General features: G+C 56.6%; 4 protein-coding genes across 4 annotated transcripts; 3 read left to right on the forward strand and 1 right to left on the reverse strand.

Moving 5' to 3' along the window:
• Nucleotides 1–495: 495 nt before the first annotated feature.
• HER10_EVM0005920 (monooxygenase) lies at nucleotides 496–2,403 on the forward strand (the record flags this gene model as incomplete). Its single annotated transcript, XM_035475522.1, has 4 exons — nucleotides 496–682; nucleotides 770–1,792; nucleotides 1,845–2,161; nucleotides 2,227–2,403. 4 exons carry the CDS (start codon nucleotides 496–498, stop codon nucleotides 2,401–2,403), a joined length of 1,704 nt encoding a protein of 567 aa, XP_035328040.1.
• Nucleotides 2,404–3,527: 1,124 nt separating this feature from the next.
• Nucleotides 3,528–4,472, forward strand: HER10_EVM0011739 (fungal specific transcription factor domain-containing protein; the record flags this gene model as incomplete). Its single annotated transcript, XM_035481162.1, has 1 exon — nucleotides 3,528–4,472. One exon carries the CDS (start codon nucleotides 3,528–3,530, stop codon nucleotides 4,470–4,472), a length of 945 nt encoding a protein of 314 aa, XP_035328544.1.
• A 1,658-nt stretch (nucleotides 4,473–6,130) lies between these two features.
• On the reverse strand, nucleotides 6,131–9,151 carry HER10_EVM0003533 (cytochrome P450; the record flags this gene model as incomplete). Its single annotated transcript, XM_035473207.1, has 3 exons — nucleotides 7,617–9,151; nucleotides 6,356–7,546; nucleotides 6,131–6,286 (listed from the first exon to the last, which is right to left on the reverse strand). The coding sequence occupies exons 1-3, from the start codon at nucleotides 7,866–7,868 to the stop codon at nucleotides 6,131–6,133; spliced, it is 1,599 nt and encodes a 532-aa protein (XP_035327804.1). The 5' UTR covers nucleotides 7,869–9,151.
• Nucleotides 9,152–10,036: 885 nt separating this feature from the next.
• Nucleotides 10,037–14,556, forward strand: HER10_EVM0011870 (uncharacterized protein; the record flags this gene model as incomplete). The annotated part of the gene is made up of 3 exons (XM_035481284.1): nucleotides 10,037–11,650; nucleotides 11,714–12,989; nucleotides 14,426–14,556. 3 exons carry the CDS (start codon nucleotides 10,037–10,039, stop codon nucleotides 14,554–14,556), a joined length of 3,021 nt encoding a protein of 1,006 aa, XP_035328555.1.
• Nucleotides 14,557–23,062: the final 8,506 nt, after the last annotated feature.

Consider the following 23,062-nt stretch of genomic DNA (forward strand, 5'->3'; position numbering starts at 1 on the left):
TTAGCGTGAAACCCGCCCCTGTGGTGGGCTCTCATCCCAAGTTGTTACTATGTGTTCAAGGGGAGGGACGCACATAACAAATTCATCAGTTACATCAGCTCCATACTTGCTGCCAAGACGGAACCATAAGCTTCGGAAGTGCGAAGAACGAAGACGACGACGAGGGGTTCGCAGCTTTGAGTGACCGTCACATCTCCTCACGTCCCGACTTGCCTTAAGTCGGAATCGTCCCGACCAATAGGAACGCGCCCGCAGCCCCCCAGATGTCCATTTACGGAAACCATCCGGAGACCGATCATATCACATCAACGGTAACGATGGACGACGGCTGATGGAAGAATGAGGTGTAAGGTGTGTCTAGAATAAAACAATGGGATGGTCACACCTCCACAGCTGGTTTGCATGTCCTCTCGACAATCCTACTTGTAACTGAGTTCTTGCTCCTTACCAGCGTCCGATACCAACTTCACTCTCTCAACCTTGACGATTTTCAACATGGCGAAAGTTATCGACGTCAGCGAGACGGAGAATGTCTCTTACAGCCAATTTGCCTGTATTGGCTCCGGCTTTGCAGCTATTGGCCTCGGAGCAACGCTGAAGCGATGGTACGGAATCGAAGACGTAAAGTTCTTTGAACGGCATAGCCAGCTAGGTGGAACTTGGTTCATCAATCGATACCCAGGTACGTCAGGAACATCCCAATCTTGGCCATCTTCCCCCGAAATAGTGCTTCAGAACTGCGAGCTAACGGCCTCTGGTGTCTCGGTAGGATGCGCCTGCGATGTCCCCAGCGCCCTGTACAGCTTCTCCTTCGAGCCCAACCCCCACTGGACGCGAGTCCTGCCGACGTACTCTGAGATCTGGGAGTACCTCAACAACGTGGCCCACAAGTACAACCTCGTCCGCAACATGTCGTTCGACGTGCTCGTCGAGCGCTGCGAGTGGATCGAGGAGCGTGCCCGCTGGCGCCTCTCCATCCGCCACCTCAAGTCGGGCGCCACCTTCTTCCACGAGTGCCAGTTCCTCTTCGCCGGCACGGGCGCGCTCGTCACACCCAACGACATTGACGTTCCCGGCGCGGACACCTTCAAGGGCGTGATCGAGCACACGGGCCGGTGGCGTCCGGACATCGAGCTCGAGGGGAAGAGGGTCGTGCTCTTTGGCAACGGGTGTACAGCCGCGCAGGTCGTCCCGAGCATCGTCCACAAGACAAAGTCGCTGACGCAGATCGTGCGGTCGAAGCACTGGATCTTCCCGCCCATTGATAGAAAGGTGCCCGACGTGATCCGGTCCGGGCTCAAGACCGTGCCGGGCTTAGCGCGCCTGCTGCGCTTCATCGTCTTCGCCGCGGCGGAGAGCTCGTTGCAGGGGTTCCCGCTGACGGAGGCTGCGAGCAAGTATAGAGCCGGGCAGAAGAAGGTTGCGGAGGAGTATATGCGGTCTACGGCGCCGGCCAAGTACCACGACCTGCTGATCCCGGAATTCGAGATTGGGTGCAAGCGGCGCATCTTCGATTCCGGGTATCTCAAGAGCCTGCACGCCGAGAATCTGACGTTGACGAACGAGAAGGCGCTGGAGATTGTGCCGGAGGGCGTCAGGACGGCAAAGGGGCTGATTGAGGCCGACGTGATTATCCTGGCCAACGGATATCACACCAACGAGTTCGTTGCCGGGGTCAATGTTATTGGGCGAGATGGCGAGACGATACCGAGCCATTGGAAGTCCTTTGGAGGGCCCGAGGGGTATAACTGTTCGATGATGAACAATTTTCCCAACTTTGTCATGATTATGGGTATGTTCGTATTCCCTTGAGGAGATTGCCCCTGACTGCTAACACCATCAAGGCCCCAACGCTGCGACAGGACACACATCGTCCATCATGGCCCTGGAAAACTCCATCAACTACGCCCTGCGCGTCTTCAAGCCCGCGCTGGAAGGCAGAGCGAGCACTGCGGTGATCAAGCGTGAGGCCGAGGAGGCGTACACCGACACCATCCAAGACGCCTTGCAGCACAGGGTATGGAACTCGGGGTGCAGCAGCTGGTACTTTCAAAAGTCGGCGGACGGCACCAAGACGTGGAACGCCATGAGCTATCCCTATACGCAGGGCTACTTTTGGTATCGCTGTCTGTTTCCGGTGTGGTCCGACTGGGAGTATAGCGTGAGTAGAGACGACGAACTTTCTGAGATAAGTGGCGAAGCTAACTTGACTCTTTGCGTTACCAGGGACAAACGAGTCCGGTCTCGTCGATCAAGAAGAGGCAGCCGCGCGCATTGCTTTTCGTCCTCACTACATTGCTTGGTCTTGCGGCTTGGGGGACATTTGACAAGACAGGATTTATTGCGGCTGTAGCCCAGGCTCGGCTTTCTTTTGAGGCGCTTGTTGCCTCTATTCCCAAGTAAACCATTATTGCCATCATCATGTATTTCCTCAATTTGTCAGCGGCCAAAATGTTCCCAGGTTCCTAATTGTTTCTATAATTGTGCATCTGAGAGTTCCATATAGAATAGTCTACCCATTTGCACCCATATCCTTCGATAAGGTATCTTACCTTACTTGCATCGAAATAAACACATAAGCTCACCAAGATCTGACCACCAAACCTGGGGCATGCCAGGTATTTCGTCAATACAAGTAGTTTACGGGTCCGGTAGTTGCACCCTTGTCAAGGCAAACGACGAAAACACGCACCAATCATTGCGGTGGTGATAGTCATAGCGTAACTGCTAAGTCCCCGGTGGGCTTTCAACTCGTCCCGGTGGCCCGCTTCCGCCGGGGAACTTCACGGTCCGATCTGCACGTCAAGGGAATAGCCGTTTAACCCCGCAAAACTCACTTGAGCCTTGTACACTCCATGGTACCCTGTGATGAACATCTCCATCCGACATCTCCGTAGCGTTGTTGATATTCTTGGTATTGGTACTTTGTCAGTACTTCTATTGATCTATCCTGAAGTTTCCGACAATCACACTTCACCTCGCCATGAGATTATTTCGGTACTAACAACTTGGTAACGTCGGAGCGCATGCTTCTCATTAAACGTTGAATATCTTCAAAGCTAGCACACACGACCGTCACGGCAGGACATAGCACCTCGCGATGCCCCCTGGGCGACAGGAACGGCAGCGTCGTCGCAAAATTACCCTGGCATGTGAGCCATGCCGAGAGCGCAAGGCACGCTGCGATGGAGGCAAGCCCATATGCTCGACGTGTCAACGACGATCACTGGCCCTCGAGCATTGCGTCTACACGGTAAACAATGCAAGAACGGCATGTAGCGATGAGTGAGTTTATGGCGATGTGACAATTTGCTGTTTTCTTCCTTCATTCCACTGACCTACGAAAAAGCTATACAAAAACGCTCCATGAGCGCATCCGCAAGCTGGAACAGGCTTGCACATCCCATGGCATCGACATCAACACTCTCGAAGTCACTGCGCAAGACGCCCACGGCTCCGCCGCTGACAATATGTCATCCACCGCTGCAGGAACCCGGGACTTTACCGCACTAGACGCCGCCTCCGCCATGGACACATCCGACGATCAAGCAGCGGCGGCGGCGGCCCAGCTCCCGTCGCCATACTCGTCCGTTGGCGTCGACAGCTCCAGCGAGGCCAGGCGGGTGACGGCCATGGGCACCATACTCGCCGAGGACGACCTGGAGGACTCGCCCAACAAGTCTGCAGAGCCCGACTTCTACGGCAGCTCCTCGGCCGTTGCGTTCTTAAAAGAGGCATACAGCGCGATGAACTCGGCCCCTGCAAGAGTGCAGCCATCCACTCCCTTTCGGAGCCAGCAGGCACTACCGTCCCTCTCGACGCCGTCTTCACTGTACGCCGACTTTGACAAGTTCCTCTTACCCCCTCGCCCGTTCGCCGATTATCTTCTTCAACTGTACTTTCAGAGAGTACACTACCTCTACCCCGTATTCCACAGACCGGCCTTTGAAAGAGCCTACGAATCCCTCTGGCAACCGACGACCTCAACAACCGCAGCAGCACCAGCAGCCGCCTCCGAAGCAGGAGAACCGGACTTCCGCGGCGTAGGCCTGGGCTGTTCCCCCGGCGCAGACGCCACCACGATCGTCTTTCACAGCGCCCTCAACTCCATCTTTGCGCTCGCCTGCAATTTCGCGGACCTCACCTGCGCGGAAAAGGCAAAGAGCATCGAGGTCTTTCTGCTGCGGAGCCGCAAGTGCCTCAGCGTCGACCTGCTCGAGAAGAACAACCTCGGCGTCGTGCAGACGCTGTTGCTGTGCGGGTTGGTCTTTCAGGGGACGCCGTTCCCCGACCGGTGCTGGAATGCCGTTGGGATCGCGTGTCGGATTGCGCAGGGGCTTGGGCTTCATATGGATGTTGTGGCGGCGCGGGAGATGGGGGCCGGTCTTGGGGCGGAGGAGGAGGGAGGGTTCACTTTGGAGATGGACGTTAGGCAGCGGACGTGGCAGGGTTGTGTTATTCTCGATACGTGAGTCCTCCTCCCCTCCCCCCCCTCCCCCTTCTCTCCCCCACCCTCTCGTTTATCTTCGTTGTTGCCAGAGTCATTTGGGACCATGAGGAAAAAGGTTGTCACGGCTAACATGTTTTCAGCCTCGTGAGCATGACATTCGGTCGGCCTACCGTCACGTCCAATCTATCAGCAAACGAACTACTTTCCAGGTCCCATTCCGAAGCGGACCAGAGTCTCAAGCAGCCCAAGCTAGAGTTCATCACCCAAAGCTTCAAGCTGAGCCTGATACTCGAAAATATCCTCTCACAAGTCTACCAGCCGTGGCGGAACCGTTATCCCGCTCAGGGAGCAAATTGTGGCACACGGCTAGGAGGAGGAGGAGGTATAGGAGGACTAAGCTTTGACGCCATTGTCGAGCTCGACTCCAAATTAACCGACTTTGAGGACTCGGTACCGCCGCTCCTCTCGTGGGGAGCCGATTCGAGAGCTTCCGTGCTGGACGGGGTCTCGTCTCCAGACGACCTCCGTGTCCTCGCGACGCAGAAACACGTTCTACACGCAAGGTACGACGCCCCTCTCATATGTACTGGATATCAGACGGGGAGCCGGGGACTAAATATGGTGATACTTGTTTGAATCTAGGTTCTTGTATCTACGCCTCATGCTCCACAGGCCGATTCTCACCGATCTCTCTGCGGAGTACGCCCGACCTCGTCAGGACACCGCCGGTGGCCGCCCGCCATCGGAAGCACCCCTCAGATCGCAGAACAAAGGCCTTAGGGCGCCGTTCCTGACGGAGTGTGCTAGGGCGTGTGTGGAAGCAGCCATGCAGCTCATTGATCTGGTGCAGGGCTCATATCAGACGGACACGACGGGGGCGTGGTGGTGGAATAGCTTGTGTGAGACACTTCCACCTTCATTTCTTCTCTTTGATTTCCCAAGGCAATTGGTCCTCGTTTGAGTATAGTAAGTAGAAAAGATGGCTAACGCGAGATCATATAAATATCACAGATGCCTGTGCCGCCGGCTTAGTCCTGATCGTCTGCCGCCTCTGTCCGCGCCTCTGGACGGGGCTGGACCACGCGGCAACGTCCGCATCGTGGGAGCAGTGCCAGGGTATTCTGCAGGGCATCGCGGCGTTCAGTGTATCGGCTCGCAAGTCGCTGGATCTGCTGCGCAAGATTGATGGGGCCGTCACGCAGTTACAAGCAGGTGAGTCTTCTGGTCCTCTCGCTCAAATGGATATGCCGTCATTATAGCAAAGCTGACACGGTTCATTTTGTCTACTACAGCAAGGGAACCATCGGGACAGCAGATGGACCCCGAGATGAATTGCGCGTCGGGGTTGGAGGAGAGCTGGTCGCTCCCGGCGGATGTCGATGTCTCGCTGCTTCTCGAGCCCGATCCCATGTCTTTCTTTCGCGGGTGGGAGGTTATGGGTTACGAGACTTTGAACTCATGATAGGAAGTGGAGCGACTCTTTGAAAAGAGAGACAGAGAGACAGAAAGAGAGGCAATATCGAAGTGATAACAAAAGAAGCAGAGCTTTTTTTACTTTGTATGTAATAATGTGAAATACAAGTCAGAATCTACCTTACACCGCGCAAAACAGGCAGGCACGAGATTCGAATGCCAGAATCCAAAGTATTCTATAGAAAAGGGAGAGGACGAGCATGTAATTTAGTCCCGCATCAGCTTAGCGTCCTCCAAAACACCAGCAACCTGAGCCTCTCGCAGGATGAGAGACTCGTAATGCTTGTTCCTCATGTCGACCTTGACAGGGAAGGGCTCGCCCGTGGCCTCCAGGTTCAGGATGTTCCTGTTGTACGGTCCATTCTAGGCTATCAGTCAGTATGCTGCACATCCCAAAAAGGAGCAAGAGACAAGAGGGTAAAGGTCACTCACAGGCTTGTAGTCGACACACTGAACCAGTCTGGCAATATTCAAAAACATGCTGCGCTGAGCCAGGCGGTATCCCACACATATCCTCCGCCCGCCGCCAAAAGCCCACAACCCATGCGCGATATCCGCCTCGTGGCCGTCCAGCCACCTCTCGGGCTTGAACTCGTCCGGATCCTCGCACTCGTTGGCGACGGCGGGCCCGTTGATGGCGAACCCGGTCCCCGCGGGGAAATAGTACCCCTCAAACTCCATGTCCGCAGACGTCGTGTGGTCCGGCGTGAGCGGGAAGATGACGTGCCAGCGCAGGATCTCCTTGGCCATGGCGCAGATGTATTTCAGGTCGTCCATGTCGGCGAGGGTGGGCAGGCGGGCCTGCTCGTCGACGCCGCAGAGGGCGTCGACCTCTGCGCGCGCCGCCTTGAACACGGCCGGGTACTCGAGCGCGGCCATGGTCATGATGTTGAGGGCCTCGCGGGTGGTGTCGCTGCCGGCCTCGATGAGCTGCATGGCGACGTACATGCCGTCGACGTGGTCGCCCTTGTACTTTGTGTCCGGGTGGAGCAGCGTGTCGCGGACAAAGGACGGGGGCGCGGTGCCGTTCTCGACTTTGGCGGCGATGGGGCTGTACCAGCGGTCGTAGAGGTCGTAGTTCCACTGGCCGAGGGCCTCCCAGTGCGGGCGCCAGAGCTGGAGGAAGCGCGGGAGCTTTGCGAGGTCGGGGAACCAGTCGATGATGGAGCTGCCGATGGAGCCGACGAAGAAGGTGACTGCGTTTTGCATGTCGACGAGCTCCTCCTCGCTCTTGACGAGGCGCTCGCCGAGGGCGATGCGGTGGATGACCGAGTTGGCGTAGCGGTAGTGGTGGCGGTACCACATGCCCGGCTTGAAGACGTACTCGGCCATCATCTGGGTGCTCTCGAGCTCCTGGAACTCGCCGTACTGGCGGAGGGCGGTGCCGCTGAGGAGGGAGTGCATGACGCGCCGGGGCTCGGCCCAGTCCTTTTGGGACATGATGAGGGACTTGCGGTTGCGGCCGACGATGTCGTTGGAGATGGGCATGGGGGTCCGGGTGCTCGTCTGGCTGCTTCGCTTGGCGATGATTTCGCTCACGACGCGGCTGCTGTTCAGGAGGACTAGGGTCTTTGAGCCTAGGTGGAGGGTGGTCATTTCTCCGTATTTTGCCATGGAGAGGAGCTGGTATTTTGGACCAGACGTTAGATTGATGTTTACGCACAGCTTCACAAATGAAGAGATGGATACGTACGCCTCTGTTGTAGGGGTCTCCTTTGCTGGAATTGACTTGGAGCAGGTTCCCGAATAGGGGAACGCCTTCGGGGCCTGGTGGTAGAACGGGACGTCTTCCATCATTTCCTCTGCGTTTCCCGACTGGTTTGAAGTACTGAAGTAATATCGTGATGAGAAGTATGGTGGTGGCTGCGGCGGCGAAGAGTATGGAGGCGACGAAATGCTCTTGTCGTAGGCGTTGAAGAACGCTGTGGATTTGCGTCACGACCATCTTAGATATATAGAATTATCTGAACACTGTGAATATGTTGATACAGAGGTTAATAATGACAGCATGACTACAGTTTCCGAAAAAGATCAAACGCTTTTATCATGGCGTTGAAGGTTGAGCTGATGGCCATAGGGATCTGGATAGAGCCCATGTTCGGGATCGTTCCGACACCGTTTGGTTTGGCCAGACTGTTAACCCTTGGTTTCGGAACCAAGCCGTTGCCAGGGTTTCAATTCCCCGACAGGCCTAGAACATTTTCGGAGGCGGCTAGAACAGAAGATGCGATTTTATTCCTTCCACGTCACTTTTGGAAAGCGGACCACATGATTTCCATGGTCGCCGCCATGGTTGCCGAGAGGGCCGTAAAACCAGGATTCCGGGCCGGCGGGCTCGGGGAGTCGGCGAGAGTGGGGCCGACGGACAACACGGCAAATGTGGATCTCCGGCGGAAGAGCTTTAAGTACGACTTGCGTCCGCGAGAGGTTGTGAAGACTTGGAAAAAGCTGTTGCACCCATTCGGTTTCGAGTAACACCGGCCAACGCCCTGCTTCAGGCCGCCATGCAGGCGCAGACGGGAAGTTCGCCCCTCTTCAGGATCAAAGATTTTTTGGCGCCATCGCGATACCCGATCTGCCGATGTCTGCGACTGTGGCTCACGCGGTGGCCTACGGTCAGCGGCCCAATCACAACTGGGTTGGGAATCTCTCTCTCAGTCTGTGACTTTGTGGCGCTCTGCAGTGCTTTGGAGAGGTCGCCAATGGGTAATCTCCCAGCACAGCAGAGGGTGACAGTGAGAGTGGTTACACGTGTTGCCGCAGGTGACCTGGTTAGACAGGCTGCAGTAGGCTGCAGCAAGACGATGCAGATCCCTGTTCGCCGCTGTGGTTTACTCTGTCTTGAGGTGTTGGAGAAGAGAGAAAAACGAGCTGGGTGGATCAGACCACAAGAATTAGAGTAGCCATTGGTGAGTCAATGATGAATCAAGAGATGAAGCGTATGGCATCTTTGTGTGACGGCTTCGACACGTCTCGTCGATAAGAAAAAGAAAGGCTCATGAAAGAGGCGGTAAGGATGTGTTGGCGAGGGAGCGCTGGAGCGGGGAGGCCAGCCGGGCTGATCTCCACATGGGACGTTGCGGATGGTGGCATTGGGCGCACTCACTGACCTCAAGACTCAAGGCTCCAGACTCGAAAGTGACTTGCAGAAGCGAGAAAAGAGCTGGAGCATAGACGAGAAGATGCATGGCATAGGTATCCGTAGTACGTATGAAACCCCGGTGGAGGTGTACTATGTAAGAGTGGATGATGGATGGGAAGAAAGTGTAGTGTGCACTTTACAAGGTGAGTTATTAGGTAAGCATATCATGAGGCATCCATACATACTACAAGGACATAGGTAAGCACGGTAAGGTAGATTGGTACCTAGGTAAGCGCGGGCAATTTCGACAGGGTGCCGCGGTGGCCGGTCGGACACTTGGACCATGGGAGCTGAGGTGGAAACAGCGGACCAGGGAAGCTACAGGGATGGCCGTAGCTGCTGCCCGTCGAGTTCCTTTTCGTCCCAATTGCAGCAATTGCCAATTTCACAGGCAGCTCGCCTCACCCTGTTCACCTCGTCTTAGTGGACCGCGACCGCTGGGCGACCCCGCCGCCATCTGAGGTGAGCCCAGCTTCCCCCATGTACTCCCTCCCTACTACGTACCTACGCAGCATCCGTAAGGTGTGCTGCGCTGCCAGCTGCCTCTCTGAACGAGGAAGGGCCTAGCTCCCAGTCCCCTTTCCCAGCGCCCATCGTCCCAGATTGTGTGTGTAGTCCCCAGCCACCCTTTCCCTCCTTGCCTCCCATGGAAGGAAGTCTCTCCCCCCCTTCCACACTTTGAAGGCTTCCCACCACCCCCCCGCCCAGTCAGTTTTTTGGGGGAACACCCCCGGGATATAGCTTCACGGCCTGTCCCGCTTCGTCCAGTCGCTTATTCCTCCAAAAAACAAAACAATAACATCGCCAGATTATTGTCTGCGCACTCCAAAGCACAGAGCCTCATCTTAATTCACCACCATCACACAATTCGACACCCCACGCCGTCGAACGTCTCCATCATCCAATCGCGCCTATACCACGAAAGAGCGACAGATGCGCACGACAGCTTTCGATACGCCTTCGCGACCATGATGCGAGATCCGCGTCGCCGGAGCCCAGAGAGCTCTCGGCGGCGAAGAAGAGACCGCCGTGATTCTCGCGAGCAACTCGCCAACGCTGCCGACGAGAGCGTCGTATCGAGTATTCCTGGTCCATCATCTCGGGCCCCAACACACCAGCAGCCCCTGCCGTCCGTGTATTCGCCGTCGCAATCGCAATACCCCCAATCCTATACCGAATCTCAGAGATACCCCGAAACCGAGAGGTATGCCGCCCCTTCTGAGAGATATCCCGATCCTCAGAGATATGGCGAGCCCCAACGATACCCCCAACCCGACCAGTACCAACCTCACCAACACCACCAGCCGCAACAACAGTATCCTCCTTCCGAGGCGTTGATTCAGCCTCTAGGCTATGGCGAACCCGAACGACATGCCCAACCCCAGCCATACCAAGGAAATCACCAGTCCGAGAGGATGCGCCCGCGAGGCGGCTCCAGTTCTTCCTCGTCCTCCTCCACCTCCTCCTCCATGCTCAACATCTCAGCAAAGAGCCCCAAGTTTGGCGGCATCTTTAATACTTTCTTCAGAGCCCCCTCGGAGCAGCGCAAACGTCGCAGGAGGAAGAAGCAGAAGGCCCGCATTCTCTCCTTTGGCAATTCCTCCTCCTCGTCCGTCAATTCTGACATGGCTTACGGTCGCGGCTACATTGACCGCGACAAGAGTCAGCTTACGAGCCCCAGGCCACAGGGATACGCGAGTCCCTCGTTGTACCGTGCTGAACCGACTGACGCCCACCAACAACAACAAGCGCGGCCCCCGATGCCTCGTGATAAGACCGACGAAGAAATTCTCGAGATTGGACGCCAACTGCAAGACATTGCGCGCAGGCAGAATGAGCATGATCTCAAGTCTGCTTCCAAGTCACGGGCGTCCCAGCTGGCCGGTACCGCCGCTGGTGCCGCAGCCGCAGCCGCCGCCTTCAGCCATTTTCGTAGTAAGAGTAAGAGCGACACCAAGACCAGAGGATCTGGCACTTCTAAACCTAATGAAAACGCTTCCTCTTCGGACGATGACTGGGAATCGGCGTCTGAAGATGAGTCTACTACTACGGATGATTCCGACAACGGCCTAGCGTATGGCTCCTCCATCAAGCCGTCCAAGTCGGCAAGAATCTCAAACGAGCCTCCGGAGCAGATCAAGCCACCCTCGCGGAGGAGTACCATTGTGGACCCACGCCTCTTCGGTCCCGTAAACTCTCTTCGCGGCGCCGTAAAAAGCCCATGCGGCTTTGGCGAAGAAGACCCCCGGTCTGCTGGCTCTTCCCGGCGCCATCACGAAGAGACGGTAGCGCAGGTCGAATCGCCCAAGACTGGGAAACAACCGATGCAGCGTATATACCCCGTGCCGACCTCCGATCCGGACAAGTTCGACTACGACCGTAGCTCTGTAACCTCATCCCGCCAGGATGTCCCTCAGCGTGCCCGGCCCGGCCCAGTCCCTATCCAGCAGCCTATCCCCATTGTCCCTCTCCCGTCCAAGGTGTACGATGCAGAGAGATTCGAGGAGGAGGAGGAGCGCCGGAACTCTAAGCAACCCCGCCAGCCGCCCAAGGGAAGAAGCGCTGCCGAGAATGCCATCGCCGGCGTAGGCATTGCCGCTGCGGCTAAGGGTTTGGACATGGCTGCTAAACGTAGGGACTCGGGCGAGTACATGGAACGTCGAGATGACCGTCGAAGTGAGGTACGAGACCATCATCGGAATGACTTCCGCGATTCCTGGCAAAGCCGTCGTATAGAGGAAGAGCCCGAACGCCCAGTACCAATTGAGCTGGAAGACCGCGATCCTCGTGATCAGAACGACCCCCGCCGGCCCCATCGACGCAACAACGTTGAGATCATCGACGACCGAGACAAGCGTCGGGCTGGCCGTTCTGATCCCGCCTATGAGGCCTTGAAGAAGCCCGACGTCGAGACTGACCCTCGCCCGGAGGTGTACAAGCTGCCCCAGGGTGACGAGATTCGAGTTGAGTACGACCCAAAAGATGACCACCGGCCACGTGAGGAACCAAAGGAACCTCGCAGGGATGACCGTAAGCCGGTGGTGGTCGTGGATGAACGCCGGGATGTGAAGCGGGTAGAGAAGCCGACTGAGGCGCCCCGAGAGATACATGGGGTGGAGCATCCCGAGGCCCCCAATGCACAAGCCCCTATTGACCCTTTCCAGTTCCAGGTCGCTGATGATGCGTTTCAAACGCCAAAGTACGCCACCCCGAAGAGGCCACTGACTCCCCAGGTCGTGACCGTCGACCGCGAACCCAACTTTGACGATTCCCCGCCGAGGAAGCCCGACTACTCCGAATCCCGAATGAGCCGCAAAGACTCCTTTGAACTCGAGAAGCGTCTGGAGCAGTATCAGCAAGGAGCACGAGACCGTTCCCGGACCCCTGAGCCGCGCCGCCGGAGGGATTCCCTTCAGGAGGAACAGCATGCTGCAAAGTCCATCTACGATGAGGCCAAGCATGCTACCGTGCCTATCGCCGCGGCCGCCATTGCTTCTGCCATCGCCGTCGAAGAGGAGAGATCACGCAAGCACCGCAACGATCATGTGACTGAGGATGGCTCCCGCGACAGATCCCGAACTACCAAGGACGCCGTACAGGAAGAGGCCGATCGGTACTACCGTGAGACTGTCATCGCCCGCAAGATCGCCAAGGACGAGATCCGCTCGCGCAGTGCGTCTCCCCATGATGAGTCTGTCGTCGGCAAGTGGCAGGACCACGATGAGGGCCCAGACATCGTTACCATCGTAACACCGCCCGAGATGGATCATCCTCACGACAAGAGCCCGTACGACGCACCCAATGCCGATGTGCGCATTGATCATGTCATTATCCCCGACGAGCTTTCTCGCTTCCGTTTGCCACACCGTCAACTCGATCCTGGCGCACAGCCAATCTTCCAGTCTCGCGATCCTTCTGCTGAGCGTGAGCGACCTCTGCTGAACCTCGTCTTACCCACACCCGTTGTCACCCCGCGTCACACACCCGCCCCTGAGAAGCAAGCGCAAGAACAACCCTCCAGTAGAAGTCAAGAGCCTGTTCAACCTCGATCCGTTACTTCAGCTGAGCCACCTTCTTCTGCGACTGCGCCTGCCACAGAAATCGTTTTTGGACCCAGAGGCGAGGTTGTGGAAAGGCCGACAACGCCTACAGCCAAGTCAGTCACTTGGGGCGAGAATGAGACCAAGAGCTTCCAGATCGAGAGCCCAGAGCCTCCGATCAAGGAGCCGTCCAGCACCTCTAGTAAGTCTAAGAAGAAGAAAAAGAAACTTGGCAAGAGTTCACCGTGGGGCATCATTGCTGCGGGCGTTGCCGGTGGAGCTGCAGCGGCTGCAGTCTCTGAAGCCTCTGAAGCCCCCAAGATGCGCGATCCTTTCGAGAGCAAGCCCGAAGAGGAGAGGGAGAGACACAGTCCCCCAGAGTCACCAAAGTCCCGCAGCGTTGAGCCTATATCACCCATCATCGAAGCCGCCCCATCTAAGCTCACCACGTCGTTCGAAGATGACGCAGACTTGCCTCCCGCCCCAGGCCCCAAGCCTTCTAGCCCTCAGACGTCTAGGATGCCTGGCGCCTTTGCAGATGATCTAGAATTTGCCTCTGTGTTGGCGGCTGGTCTTCAAGACACTGGGTTTGATCCCAACATTGTCATCGACAACCCCACCTACATGCGTCGCGACAGCCCACCAGGACAAAGTGAGCCGGCCGTTTACCAGCAGCCGTTTGCCGAGACTGTCACCGACCTGGGCATCTATGGCCCCGATCATACCCATGATGGGCTTACTGCAGGCGACCGCGGCTTTGTCATTGGCGAGGTGCCAGAAACACCAGTAACAGAGAAGGACATGCACAACGGCCACGCGACCGACTCCCCTCGTGAAAAAGAGCGTCGTGACAAGGGCAAGGCTAAGGAGGTGCCATTTATCGAGCAGGAGCCGCCAGTTGAAGAGGCTGAACCGTCCAGGAAGCTGAGCAAGAAGGAGAAGCGCAAGCAAAAGGCATCAAAAAGGCAAAGTCTCGACAACGTGTTACCTGAAGAGACGTATGGTGCCCCCGAGCCAAGATCACAGCCCGAATCTGCTCCTTCGTCTGCACAGGCCCCTGTCTACGAAAGACCACACGGCTATTATGACGTTCCCGAAGCCACATCACGACCTGAGCCCAATCCATTTGCTCCGATAGATCATGCATACGCCAGACCTCACAGTTACCACGATGTCGCCGAAGCTGCACCACACCCTGCACACGCTCCATACTCGCAAGCAATGCCCGCCTACGATAGACCTCACAGTTACTATGGCGAGCCTACAACGGCTTACCGGGACCAACCTGCTCCCTACGCAGAGACGGGCCCTTCTTATGAGAGGCCAAGCAGCTATTACGACACCCCTCAAAGCCCGGAAACCGTTGTGGCGCTTGGTCCGAAGACTCGTGGATTTCAAGACGCACCCACCTGGGATTTGCCCACTTCATCTGCGACAACACAACCTCATGACGAGACTCCCGTCTCTAGAGCGGTGGAGTCCGAAGCTGCCCCAACAGACCCTGAAGCCTCCACATCGGCGAAAACAAGCAAGAAGGACAAAAAGAAGAAGAGTCGTGGCTCGAGATCTGAAATCATTGTCACATATGACGATGATGAGCCAGAAACCCAAGAGCCATCTTCTTACAACGAGCCGAGCACCTCTCACGAGAAACTGCCCGAGAGGGATTCATACCGCTCTACCGAGCCCCAAGAGGCCGGCGATGACGCATGGAATGAGCCTGCGAAGAAGAAGAAGCCAAAGAAATCCAAGCAGAGCTCAGATGAATGGACAGACGTCGACAAACAGAGCGATTACACGGCGACCCCAACTGTCGAACGAAGCCGCACTCGCGACGATCTTGAAGACTGGGATGACCTCCCGGCCAAGTCTCAGCGGGACCGGTCCAAGTTCGAGGAGCGAGATGTGAGCTCTGTAGCATCTGACCCATCGAGCAGGCGAGACAAGTCCGAGCGCCGTTCAAAGAGTAGCCGAATTGACGACCGCGACGTGAGCTCAGTTGTCTCTGATCCTGCGAGCCGCCGCGACAAGTCGGATCGTCGATCCCGGAGCAGCCGATACGAGGACGCCGACACCAGTTCGGTGGTCTCTGACCCCTCAAGCCGGCGTGAGAAATCCGATCGCCGGTCCCGCAGCAGTCGCTTCGATGATAGGGATGCTAGTTCAGTTGTGTCCGACCCCGCCACACGGAGCGAAAAGTCAGAACGCCGTTCCAAGAGTCGCCGTGAGGACGATCGAGACGCAGCTTCCGTAACCTCTGACCGTTCGTCTCGTCGTGAGAAGTCTGACCGACACTCGAACGGTACTCGTTACGACGACGACGCCAAGTCGGTGGTGTCGGAAAGCTCTGAACGTAAGAGACGCAGCCGAGACGACAAGAAGAGTCCCAAGGAAGACGAGAAACGCAGTAGCGGCTTCTTCAACAACCTGTTTGGAAACAGAAGCAGCAAGGATGTTTCCAGCAAGGACGAGAAGTCGTCTTTTTTAGATAATGCCGGCACCCTTGGCGCGGGTGCCGGCTTGGCGAGCGCCGTGGCAGCTTTGGGCTCCATGATGTCCCGCTCCAACGCCACCGAACCGCAGTTGGAAGAGTCGTCAGATGCTCTTCGAGATCGCGAGAGATCCGCCAGTCCCCCGCGAGACCTAGACATCGTCGACCCTGAGATCGTGCCGCGGACTATTAGACCTGCCATCGACCCTCAGTACGGAGATTTCCTCCCCCTGCCACCCAGCCCAATGCCGCCCAGCACTCCCGGCTCTCCCACCCAGACAAACTTGGATGAACTTCCTGCCCTGCCCGACAGCCGACCGGAGACGCCACCGGAGGAGCGGAGGCGTCAGCACGAGACCAAGACGCCAAAGACACACGCCCGCAAGCGTAGCAACATGGAGACACCGACCAGAAGCCCAAGTCAGACGGCTGTACCCTTCAAGCTGCGACTGGGGCAGAGGTCGGCACCTTCGTCTCCAGGTACCTTTGGAGTCTCGCCTGTCACCTCGCCAGCGGTGCCGACGTTCCCTGAGACCACACACATCACCCCTCCTCATCCCGCTTCCCTGTCTAGGCGCCCCTCGAGGCCCATCTCGTGGGAGAACAGTCGCGAGATCAAGCCCCTGTACCTGCTTGAACAGGCTCGTCAGGAATCCGCAGCTCAGTCAACGGAGCCACCCATTGATTTCCCAGAGCTGCCTCCAAGCGAGCCGTCGTCGCGGGAGTCACCTGCACCAGAATTCAGTCTGCGTGATGAGGATGTGAATTACTTCCATCAGCTTCAGGCATCGCCCTTTGAGCCTGACCTTCGTCTTGACACGGATATGTCGCGCTATCCTGAACAAACAACGCGCCGTTTCAGCTCGCAGGAAACCACCCCGAAGGCAGAGCACGCAGTCCAGCATGCTGGTGCCATGTTTGATGCGGCATCGCCTGGCCTTCCCGCGTCTGCAGATACCGCCAGGGGGTTGGACTTGTCAGAGCACGAGCTAGAGAAGCTGCCCGCACTTCCTGCTAGCCCTTTGACATCCCCGGCAACGGCCATCGCCAGTCCTATTCACCGTTCGAACATTCCGGAATCCAAGTCAGGGCAGCTACCTGCTCTATCCGACAGCCCCGTGACGCACGCAACTGAGATGCCCGAACCGGAACAAGTCGAGACTACGTCCAAAGAAAGAAGTTCGTATCTCCTACACATGACGCCCCCATCAATCATCAAAAATCTAATGGATCGTGACACACCAGACACACCATCAAGCCCTTCACTGAACCGATCGCGCGATGTTGCCGCCAATTTGACCGAGATTGACCATGACGGCCACTCCCGCGATGATGCTATTGGCGCTCTACTGGGAGGTGCCGCGGCTGGTCTGGGGGCTGCCTATCTTGCAGATCGTCTCAAGTCTCACGACAAGTCGGCAGAGATTGGCCGAGACGCAAAGACCTCGGATGCTCCCGAGCCAGTGGAACTACCCATGGTTGAAGGCAAGAAGTCCAAGAAAGACAAGAAAAAGAAGAAGAAGGGCAAGGGCGCGTCAGTCGATGGCTTCACCCTCCCTTCAGATGAGCCTACTTCTTCTGCTCTTACGCCAGATGCCGACGAGGCGTTGGTCTCAGTGGAGCCCCCCACAATTGACTCCACCAACAAGGACTTCTTGCCATCAATCGATCAGGCTCGCACCATGCCAACCGAGGAGCCAGTTCACGCCTCAGCTAACAACACTGTTGATGTTGCGCCAGTCGACAGATCTGTGGAACCCTCGGGGGCGATTCCCTCAGTCGCTGTCTCCTCGAACGATGAGACTAATTTAGATGTCTTGCCACCGCTCCCTGCTGCGTCTGCTGATGAGCACGCGCTTCTCTCAGGCGATTCTGGTACCTCAATTCATCGCGCCGATGACCCGTTGCTTTCAACTCAAGATACTCGACGGTCTCTGGAGCCCACTGTTCAGGCACCCCACGCAGTCGAGGACCTTCCAGCTGTGCTTGATAGCAGTGATCACACCAGCAAATCTGTCGCGGAGGACGTACCTGTAGGTCGTAGTGCTCTGGTCGAAGACGCTGCTCCCGAAACCGTCACATCCGAGCCTTTGCTCGAGGATGACGCGTCCGACAAGAAGCTCTCCAAGAAGGAGAGAAAAAAGCAACTCAAGATCAAGAAGGCTTGGGAGCAGGCTCAGGCCGAGATGCAGGAGCTTGAACGATCTGCCGAGTCGACTGAGCAGAACAGCAAAGCTGCCTCCGAAGCAGACACAACGCCGCAGCCCGCCCTCGCGCCTGTGTTTGAACAGACCGCGGAGACGACTGAAGCCGAGCGAGCCGCGGGGATCCCGCTACCTGAGGTCTTGGATGAGGTGTTCGAAGCTCCCCTGGAGTCACTAGCTGACGTCCAGCCCACGCCCAAGCCCAAGCCCGAGACTGCTATCGAAGCAAAGGCACCGTCCACTTTCCTACCCGCTATTGAACAAGCGGCGGCTATCCCTCTACCTGATGCCTCAGACGAAGCCTTTGATGCTCCTCTTGACTCCTTGACCTCTATCGAGCACAAGCCTGACACCGCTCTCGATGCAAAGGCCCTGCCGACTTCTTTGCCAATCCTTGAACATGCTGCGGAGACCCGCGAGATCGAGCAAGCTTCAGCTGAACCGCTCTCCGAGAAGGTTGAAGACATATCTCAGTCGAATATCAAGGAAGTGCCTGAAGAGTCGGTCAACGTCGAGGAGCAAGCAAAGACTGAAGAGCTGCCCAAAAGCGAAGAGGATCCCTTTGCTGGCTTGAGCAAGAAGCAGAAAAAGAAGAGGATGGCAGCAATGGCAGCTGCTACTGCCGCGGCCGCGGCTGCCGCCAGTGCCGCTGCAATTGTCCCCAACGACGCTGACCCTTCTGAAGCCAAGGAACCCCCCGTCTCCTCAGGTCCCCTTCCGGAAGCCGTCCCGGAGCCGCCAATCGATGCTGAGAAGGCAACGAAGACCACCACGGAAGCGGAAACAGCTGCAAGTATTCCTCTCCCTGAGATCTCGGAACCCGTTGCGGAGACCTATCCCGAGACTAGAGAATCTCTTGGACCAGTGAATGCTCTCAAGGAGAAGGAGTCTTCCAATGTCGAGCTTGCTGCTGCTGTTCCACTACCTGAGCATGTCGCTGAGTCGCTCGAACCGGAGTTTGAGCAGGCTCAGCCCGAACAGCAGACTGTGGTCGACGTGGACCCATTTGCTGGCCTGAGTAACAAGCAGAAGAAGAAAAAGAAGGCTGAGATGAAGGCTGCAGCCGATGCTGCTGAGGCTGCAGCTGTCGCCGCCGCCGCAGTTCCGCCTCCTGAGCACGTCAACGAGTCGCTCGAACCGGAGACGTTTCTCAAGCCAGTCGATCCCCCAAAGAAGAAGGAGTCTTCTGATGCCGAGCTTGCTGCTGCCATTCCACTTCCTGAGCATGTCGACGACTTGCTTGACCCAGAGGTCGAACAGGCCAAGCCCGAAGAAAAGCAAGAGCATGTCAAGGAGCTGCTTGACCCCGAATTCGAACAAGCTAAACCTGAAGAGCTGCCCGAGGTTGAGGTGGACCCCTTTGCTGGCTTGAGCAACAAGCAGAAGAAGAAAAAGAAAGCCGAGATGAAGGCTGCCGCCGCTACTGCCGTCACCGATGTTGCCGAGGCTACTGCTGTTGACGCCGCCACTGTTCCACTTCCTGAGTATGTGGACGAGTCACTGGAATTGGAGGCTGAACATCCGAAGACCGAAGAGCAACCCGAGGTCGAGGACAAAACAGTGGTCGAGGAGAAGCCAGTGGCTGTGGAGAAGTCAGCGATTGAGGAGAAGCCTATGGATGAGGTGGATCCCTTTGCTGGCCTCAACAATAAACAGAAGAAAAAGAAGAAGGCCGAGATGAAGGCGGCCGCAAAGGCCGCAGAGGCTGTTGCCACTACTGCCGCCGACGTCGTTCCACTTCCTGATGAGCATGCCAACGAATCACTTGAATTGGAGGCTGAACGACCCAAGCCTGAGGAGCAGCTCGAGGCCGAGGAGAAAGCCGTGGTCGAAGAGAAGCCAATGGATGATGTTGACCCCTTCGCCGGCCTTAGCAATAAGCAGAAGAAAAAGAAGAAGGCTGAGATGAAGGCCGCCGCTGATGCTGCTGAGGCCGCTGGTATCGCTGCCGCTCCTGCCACCGAACCCGCTGAGGTCAGCAGAGAAGTGGAAGTCGAACAGCCTACCGCCGCATCACCCGCGCAGCCCATCGAAGAGAGCAACTCAGTTACCGAAGCAACTGCTACTCCTGAAACCGGCATCTCTCAAGCTAAGGAGCCCATTGAGCTTGAGCAGCCTGCAACCACTTCTCTCGCAGACATCGAGGAGAAGAAGCCTGAAACAGAGCCGGAGCAGCCCAAGGTAGAGGAAGATCCACTTGCAGGTTTGAGCAAGAAGCAGAGGAAGAAGAAACTGGCTGAAATGGCCGCTGCTGCTGAGGCTGCCGCTCAAGCTAGCGCTGCTCAAGCCAGCGAGACTCTCAAGACGTCAGAGGTCCTTCCCGAGCCTTCTCTAACACCCTCTGTCGATGTTCAGGAGGCCAAGGACACGGATGAAGCTGAGAAGCTGCCGGCACTCCCCGTCGCGGAGGAGCCGGTTCCCGCCCCCGTCCTAGATGCGGCCCAAGAACCATTGCCTGAGGTCAGCAATTCCAAGGAGGAAGTCGAGACTGACTTGCCTGCTTCACCTCTGGTTCCTGACACTAAGAAGGGTAAAAAGAAGAAGAAGAGCAAGAAATCCTTGGATGCGACAAACGAAACTCTTCTATCTACTTCTGTCCCCGAGCCCTCCCCTGTTTCTTCCCAACAAGACACTCCTACATTGGACATCGAAGCAAGGTCGCTTAGCACCGCTAATGATGTTGCATCCTTGCAACAAGAATCCGCCCCTGAGGCGCCAGAAGCCAAGTCTGCTGAGATCCAGCAAAGCCTCCCCGACCAACAACTCGATGCCCGTGGCCCCCACGAACAGGCCGCCACACCATCGGAATCACTGCCGCCCTTCTCCGAGTCTAAGGACAAGTCGCTCGGACCAGCTGACGGGTTGGCTGAGCAGCAGATTGCAACTGTTGACCAAGACGTCAAGCCTGTCGACACCGACGTGGCCATTGACGAGACTCAGCCTGTACCTCTAGCACCAGAAGAAAGCCCGGCCACGCTTGAAGACGACCCCTGGCAGCTAGACGAGGACCCATGGCAACAGCAGCCTTCTGTCTCTGGTCAAGAAGACAATTCTGCTTCAAAGAGCGACGAGGTTTCGCAGCCACCGGTCGCCGATCAAATCATCGATGACACCTCGGTTGAATCGCGTGAGGCAGAGGCCCTAGCTGAGGCCGAGTCTACTCCCTTATCCAAGAAGCAGAAGAAGAAGCTGAAGAAGTCCAAGAAGGACCAGACCGCTGAAGCTTTGAACGAGGCCGAAGCAAAGCCTTCTTCCACCGAAACGGCTGCAAGCACACAACCTTCTGCTGTGGAAGTGGGCTTGATCTCGACCGATAACGACACTTCTGTAGCTGTCCCCGCAGAACCTGCTGTCGAGAACGCAACAGTCGAAACGCCCGTCGCAAAAGCATCGGAGGAGACGTCCGTCTTACCCGATACTGAACCAGATGCCACCACCATTCCTCTTCCAGAAGATGAAATCGGCTTCGTTGAGCAGACCCCCCAACAAAGTGTTGCCGAAGGGGATGTTGCAGGAGTGCCTCTTCCGGAAGACGCTACCGAGAAGACTGATGTATCTGAACCAGCTCCGGCTGAGAAGGTTGCAGCTGCAATCCCCCTTCCGGAGGATGTTACCGAGAGAGCCTCCATCCTTGCCCCTGAAACTTCTGACAATGTGCCAGCCGCTGTTGACAACGCAATGGCAACTTCTGAGCCTAGTCTCACGGAGCCGCCATCGGCTGAGCCCATTCAGCCTGAGGCATCTGGCAAGAAGAAGAAAAAGAAGAAGAAGGGTAAGGGTGCTTCGCTGTCGCAGCTGGATGACGTGATGTCGTCTGAGTCGACTCCTCTCCAGTTCCCAGGCATTCAGACTCCTACCACTGAAGCTCCTACCAACAAGACTCCCGTCAATGAGCCTGCCGCTACCGATGCTCTTATTAGCGATGGTCCCGTCATCGACACCCCGGCGTTCGATGCTTGGGGAATCGAGAGCCCTACCCCCGAGTACTTTACCAACGCTCCTGTCATTGATACTCCCTCTGTCGAGACTCCTTCCGTCGAGACTCCTGCCGTTGAGATTCCTGCCGTTGAGATTCCTGCCGTTGAGACTTCTATCGAGACTCCGGCTGCTGAGACTCCGGTCGCTGAGACTCCGGTTGTTGAGACTCCGGAGGTTGAGACTTCGACAGCGGCGGCAGAAGCGCCCGTATCGAGTGTATTAACTACGGACGCACTCGTTGAAGACCCGTCCAGCCAGAAAACCGTCACCGATACCGACGCTTCTGAAGCCATTCCTGTGGACGCACATCAACCGGAAGACATCAACCTTCAGACGGCCCCCCCAGTCACAGCGGACACTCTCGAGACAACTACACCTTCTTCGCCTTCTACTGAGCAACAGCAACATTCAGCTCCGACCGACGAGACTTCTAAGTCACTTAAAAAGTCGCAGAAACAGAAGAAGAAGGACAAGAAAGCAGCCGAAGATAGTGTCCAGGTGCCAGTCATCAACGAAGAGCTCCATGCCGAACCCGCAAAGGTTTCTTCATCCATGCCACCAATTGATGAGAAGTCCTCTGCGACTGACGCGCAGAAAGCCGATCAATCGCAGGAAATTGATGCCAAGCCGACGGATTTCGCTGTAGAGGAGGCAACTCAAGTGGAACCTCAAACGCCAACAATGACCGAAAGCCAGGATGAGGCTTTCCTCACACCTCCGCAAGGGCCTGCGACTCCCATTAGCCCAGACGAGGTTTTCGAGAATGCTTCTCAGGAGCCGACACTTGTTGACAGCCAAGTTGACTCGCTTGAGTCCAAACCGCAAGAAATCTTCGCTGAGGACCAGCAGGACCGTGGTCCGGAGTCTCCAATTGAACCCGAAGCAACATCATCCAAGAAGAGCAAGAAGAAGGCCAAGAAGGCTGCTGCAGCCGCTGCAGCCGCTTTCGCTGCCGCCACCACATTGGAGCCAGCTGTTGAGGACGCTACCAAGAATTCGGATACTAAGGACGAGACGGTTACGGATGAGTCGATCACGGACAAGACGGTCACAGACATTGAGAACTCGAACACGACCATTTCAGACAAGATTGGGGAGATGGAGCAATCATCGCAAGAACCCACCGCGAGCGGAGAATTCGCTACGGACAGCAAGATTTCAGAGGAGGCAGACCCAGGACCAACTGTTACCAAAAAGGGAAAGAAGAAGAAGAAGGGCAAGAAGTCTTCCACCCTGGACCCGGAGAGTACCCTCGAAAACTCGGCAGATGTAGCGAATACAAGA

Source organism: Colletotrichum scovillei (assembly GCF_011075155.1).
Source record: "Colletotrichum scovillei strain TJNH1 chromosome Unknown Contig00010, whole genome shotgun sequence".
NCBI classification, from domain to species: domain Eukaryota; kingdom Fungi; phylum Ascomycota; class Sordariomycetes; order Glomerellales; family Glomerellaceae; genus Colletotrichum; species Colletotrichum scovillei.